Source organism: Monodelphis domestica, chromosome 1, assembly GCF_027887165.1.
Source record: "Monodelphis domestica isolate mMonDom1 chromosome 1, mMonDom1.pri, whole genome shotgun sequence".
In the NCBI taxonomy this organism is placed as follows: domain Eukaryota; kingdom Metazoa; phylum Chordata; class Mammalia; order Didelphimorphia; family Didelphidae; genus Monodelphis; species Monodelphis domestica.
In genome coordinates this window covers 12,200,113-12,206,112 of record NC_077227.1, presented here as the reverse complement: position 1 = coordinate 12,206,112, position 6,000 = coordinate 12,200,113, and the positions used below count along the sequence as shown (strand labels likewise).

General features: G+C 42.7%; 1 protein-coding gene across 1 annotated transcript in view; it reads right to left on the bottom strand.

Annotated features, from left to right (window-relative positions):
* LOC100022761 (putative neutral ceramidase C) overlaps positions 1–6,000 on the bottom strand; it is a 69,338-nt gene that overhangs the window by 24,152 nt on the left and 39,186 nt on the right. Inside the window, 3 exon segments of the mRNA XM_056795570.1 lie at positions 1,391–1,444; positions 1,446–1,517; positions 3,891–4,011. Coding sequence (XP_056651548.1) covers positions 1,391–1,444; positions 1,446–1,517; positions 3,891–4,011 — 247 coding nt within the window.

Sequence of the window (6,000 nt, the reverse complement as noted above, 5' to 3'; positions counted from 1 at the left end):
AGAAGAAAGAAAGAAAGAAAGAAGAAAGAAAGAAAGAAAGAAAGAATAAGAAAGAAAGAAAGAAGAAAAAGAAAGGAGGAAAGAAGGAAAGATGAAAGATGGAAAGAGGAAGGAAGGAGGAGGAAGGAAGGAAGAGGAAGGAAGAGGAAGGAAGAAGAGAAGGAAGGAAGGAAGGAAGGAAGGAAGAAGGAAGGAAGGAAAGGAAGGAAGAAGAAAGAAGAAAGAAAGAAAGAAAGAAAGAAGAAAGAAAGAAAGAAAGAAAGAAAGAAAGAAAGAAAGAAAGAGAAGAAAGAAAGAAAGAAAGAAAGAAAGAAAGAGAAAGAAAGAAAGAAAGAAAGAAAGAAGAAAGAAAGAAAGAAAGAAAGAAAGAAAGAAAGAAAGAAAGAAAGAAAGAAAGAAAGAAGAAAGAAAGGAAGAAAAGAAGGAAGAAAGAAGGAAAGAAGGAAAGATGGAAAGATGGAAGATGGAAAGAAGAAGGAGAAGGAAGGAAGAAGAAAGAAAGAAGAAGAAAGAAAGAAAGAAAGAAAGAAAGAAGAAAGAAAGAAAGAAGAAAGAAAGAAAGAAATGAAAGAATGAAAGAAAGGAAAGAAAGAAAGAAAGAAAGAAAGAAAGAAAGAAAGAAAGAAGAAAGAAAGAAAGAAGAAAGAAAGGAAAGAAAGAAAGAAAGAAAGAAAGAAAGGATGGATAGATAGATAGATAGATAGATAGATAGATAGATAGATAGATAGATAGATCCTAGGGCAGAACCAATAAACTACCCTCATGCTGAACATTTCATTGTTCTGTTCTGTACAAGGCTATTAGTTGGGATTTGTTTATTACTCAGTTACATTTTTAATTGCCAAAATCTAATAAAGTAGTGGTGGGATCCATCATGCCTATGCATGGAAAAAAAAAAGATTTAGTTAAATGCAAAATGTTGGCCATATGAAAAAAAAACAGAATAATAACTACCATTGTCCAAGAGTGAACGGACACCCATGGTGATAGGTTCTCCTTCACTGGAGGTTTTTGGGGCCAAAGTGGGGATCATTCATCAAGGTACCTGGGAAAGGATTCCTATTCAGATATTGGCTGGAACAAATAGCCCACTGAGGTCCCTTCATACTTGGATATTCAGTGATTCTATGAAAGATGAGAGTCCCCCCATTCCCAATTCTCTGGGCCTTCAAGTTTTCATGGTATATGCATTCAATGACATAGGAAAAAATTCTAGTCCCAACCCAGTGGATCACTGAAGATTCATTTTGAGAATAAGCATATTCCAATAAGAAGTACAATAGGCACTGGGGAGCTCTGCTTGTCATTCCATGATGGCGACCCAAACTGCAGACTGCAAATGAAATGAAGATCTGAGCACCGATGGGCTACACTATGTTCCACTACTTACCCCACCAATTGAACAAGAGCTGTTGAAGTTATCACATGACTCCCCAGTGTTGATTGCAGTGAGGACCAAGGGTATTGGATGACACATCCCCAAGATTCGAGGAGGCAAAAGCAGCCACAAATGGTCCCTGCCAGAAGAGAAATCCCATTACGTTTTTATGATTCCCTTTTTCCCCCATGTAAGGAGCATTACAAATGCAAACAGCAGGTTCTTTCGGTCGCCTCCCTCCAAATCATTCAGAAACAATAGAAGGACTGGGTGGTGAGTGTTCTGGATAAAGTCAAGTGTGTAGAAATTCTCAGAGAGCAGGAAGTGTGAACACTCCCAGTCAGACTGTGGCTAATCTATGTCATTTCCAAGTGGACGACTTTTTATCTAAGGAGTCAGGCAGAAATCTCCTGACACTGAAAACTAACAGCGTGGGTAAATGCAAGATGAATGGATGAATAGATAGATGGAGAGACAGAGGGATGGAGGAACAAATGAAAAAGTTAAGGGTTTGCTATGTGGCAAACACTGAGCCGAACTCTGGAAAGAGAGAAAGAGCAAATGAATCAACCCTGTGCCTAGTGATCTTTCCTGGAGTTCAGACACTACTTGCGTGCGCACGCGCGTGCGCACACACACACACACACACACACACACATTCACAGTCAACATCTGTGCTCCATTAGTCCCAGTGGGATGAGAAATGTTTCCGTTGTTGAGGGTTTTTTTTTTCCTTCTGTCCCCTATTTGAGGGAGAAAGATGCTCACCATGAAGAAAGTGCAACGTGTAACAGAATTAGCAGATTTGGGTGATCTTGGAATCATTCATTCATAGTAGGTGGTGAGGCAGCGGGATGCAATGTAAAGAATGTAGAATTTAAAGGGTTTTATCTGAATTCGAATGCTGACTCTGCTTACAGATGACTTAAATAACTTTGGGTACACTCCTTGCCTCCCTAATTAATTAACTCATCATAATGAAGGGGTAGGACCCAATGTGATCCCTTCCAACTCTAACTATGGTCCTATGATCTCATGCCAATTTTGATTAAATGATGATGATGATGGTGGTGATGGTGATGACGACAATGATGACAACAGCCGGTTTCTGGTTGCTAGTACTGTGTGTGGACCTGGAGTAAGGCAGATCTCCAATGAGGAATTGGCCTCAGGGTGAAAATAAAAATGGAACCCAGCTTAGGACCAAGATATATACCAAGGGGTCACCTAGCAGAAGGCCTTGCCCCTCCGTTTCTTAGCCCATGCACCCAAAAAGCTCTTATTCATACTCGTGCTTTCATTCTCTTGAGAGTCCTTTACCCCTGCTGAGTTCCTTCCCTTCAGCCACGGGAGCCAAAACTGGTGCTAATAGAGCTAGAGAAGTCCCGCTCCCTCTCCCGCCTAGGTGAAGATTATTGAGGAGAAGCCACTGTTTCCACTGCCAAGTTGAGGGAAATGTGGTGATTGGATCCATCCCTGCAATTGGTATTCCAAACCATTGTTGGTTCTCATGCTGGCTAGACTCCCAATATTGTTCATTCCGATCCATCATCCTATGCTGCAAATATTCTCTACCCCAATTAGCTGTGTGGCCTTTGGCTGGTTAGCTCCCCTCTCTGGGCCAGGCTTCTTCTCTTGTAAAATGAAGGACCGGGAGAGGGTGGTCTTTAAGACTCCTTCCAGCTCTTTAAGATGCTGATGTTTCGAAACTCTAATGCAAATATTGACAACATAGAAATGGGTTTGAATCAAGAACACATGTGACACCCAGTGAATCACGCGTCGGCTATGGGGGGTGGGGGGGGGGGGGAAGAAAATGATCTTTGTCTTTAATGAATAATGCTTGGAAATGATCAAATAAAATATTATTAATAAAAAAGATGCTGATGTTTTAATGCGCTGGCTCGATTCTACTGCCTCTAGCTTTTGTGGGAAGCTAATTATTAGGTATGTCATTGTTTCTATGGGAAAATTCATGCTGATAGCAAATAAACAACTTAGAAGTTGAATTCTAGTATAACCTGCTTACTAATCCATGGAGGCCCGTGTGGGTATTGAATTACCCCCCTCACAAAATCAAGTGGAAAGCTGAAAGACATTAAGAGCAGTCCATTTGGGAGTCAGAGCTGATACTTCAGAATGCTTTATTGTCCTTTTTCTTAGGGGAGCGATTGAATGGTTGATAGCACATGCCATCTACAGATGGTCATAGGATATTGGCAAGGACCTTGGAGTCCATCGAGCCCAAATCTATCATTTTGCAGAGGAAGAAAATGTCATGCTTTCTGAGATTTTCTTCTGGGAATATTAATTCAATCTTCTGAGCACTGTATGAGGAACAATGATAATTCAAGTGATATGGACAAATCACTACCTCTCCAGGCCTCAGTTTCCTCTGCTGTAAAATGAGGATGTTGAACTAAATGACTTCTAAGGCATCTCCCATGAACCTATGATTCAATAAATCTAAATAGATCCTTGAAAATAGAAAGGAAATTAGAAGGGGTCTTACCTGTCCTGGCAAGTATCCTTTGTTCTTTTCTTGTTCAAACATGTAAGAGGCATAGCCAACATTGTCACTATTGACCAAGTGGTTGGTGTTATTCATGCTTACTGGATGGATGGCAAACCAGCTGTGAAGAGCAAGAGGCCAGTGGTGAGCTATGGGGTCCAGAGTGATCGCTGTGCCAAAAAAGGTGGCAGCTGGACCTCATTGCACCTCCGAAAGAATACAGAGAAGAAAGGGTCAACATTTCAACATGGTGGCCACCACCATGGTACCTTCACATTATCACGTTCTCTTCATTAAGCACCATTTTCTGAGCAAGTTTCATAAGAGACATGCTGAGATTGCAAAGCCACTTTTCTCATGAATGTTTGGTCATCATCAAAATGTTATGTAAATATGGGAGTCATCACTCTTGTTATCAAACGCCTTGATTGTATCTAATTACATAGGGCACATGGCCAAAGGCTATCTGCAGAGAGGTGCAAACCATTCCTCCCAAGGCATACACATATGCAAACTATACAGAAAGCTGAATAAAATTAATGTATGGAGGGGAGAGAGAGATCATAGATATTCATATTTTAGGGGTGAAGGTCAAGAGCTTTACCCTGCTTCCTGCTTTTGTAAGCACAGTGAACATAACCTAACTTTTCCTTTAACAATCAAGGCAGCTAGGAGGCTCAATGGATTGAAAGTCAGACCCAGAAACTGGAGGTCCTGGGTTCAAATCTGACCTCAATCATTTCCTAGCTATGTGACCCTGGGCAAGTCACTTAACCCCCACTGCCTAGCCCTTACCACTCTTCTGACTTAGAACCAATACACAGTACTGGCTCTAAGACAGAAAAGGGGTTTTAAAAAACAATCAAGATTCTTGTGAGAGAAATCTCCTGATCTCTATTCAGAAGATGAGTTACCATTGTCTAGTACTGAGAAAAATTAAAAGGGTAGGGGATAGGGCTGGCCATAACCCATGCCTTGGATTCACATGATCAAAGAATTTCAGAATTGAAATGGTCCTCAGTGACCCACCAACCCTTTCCTGGATGATGTTCTACTCTCTAACATTCCCAAGAAGAACTGCTCAATCTATGCTTAAAGACTTCTGAGGAGGAACCCACTAATTCCTAGAGCAGCCCATGACACTTTGGTATAGAGCCCTTGGTTAGGAATTTTCCTGACATCAAATCTTGGCTTTTGTCTTTGTAGTTTCTACCTGGTTTTCCTGAATCTGCCCTCTGGTGATAGTAAAGGAAGGAGAAAGGAGTGAGGAAAGGGAAGGAAGGAAGGAAGGAAGGAAGGAAGGAAGGAAGGAAGGAAGGAAGGAAGGAAGGAAGGAAGGAAGGAAGGAAGGAAGGAAGGGAGGGAGGGAGGGAGTGAGGGAGGGAGGGAGGGAGGGAGGGAGGGAGGAAGGAAGGGAGGAAGGAAGGAAGGAAGGAAGGAAGGAAGGAAGGAAGGAAGGAAGGAAGGAAGGAAGGAAGGAAGGAAGGAAGGAAGGAAGGGAGGAAGGAAGGAAGGAAGGAAGGAAGGAAGGAAGGAAGGAAGGAAGGAAGGAAGGAAGGAAGGAAGGAAGGAAGGAAGGAAGGAAGGAAGGAAGGAAGGAAGGAAGGAAGGAAGGAAGGAGGGAAGGAAGGAAGGAAGGAAGGAGGGAAGGAAGGAAGGAAGGAGGGAAGGAAGGAAGGAAGGAAGGAAGGAAGGAAGGAGGGAAGGAAGGAAGGAAGGAAGGAAGGAAGGAAGGAAGGAAGGAAGGAAGGAAGGAAGGAAGGAAGGAAGGAAGGAAGGAAGGAAGGAAGGAAGGAAGGGAGGAAGGAAGGAAGGAAGGAAGGAAGGAAGGAAGGAAGGAAGGAAGGAAGGAAGGAAGGAAGGAAGGAAGGAAGGAAGGAAGGAAGGAGGGAAGGAAGGAAGGAAGGAAGGAGGGAAGGAAGGAAGGAAGGAGGGAAGGAAGGAAGGAAGGAAGGAAGGAAGGAAGGAGGGAAGGAAGGAAGGAAGGAAGGAAGGAAGGAAGGAAGGAAGGAAGGAAGGAAGGAAGGAAGGAAGGAAGGAAGGAAGGAAGGAAGGAAGGAAGGAAGGAAGGAAGGAAGGAAGGAAGGAAGGAAGGAAGGAAGGAAGGAAG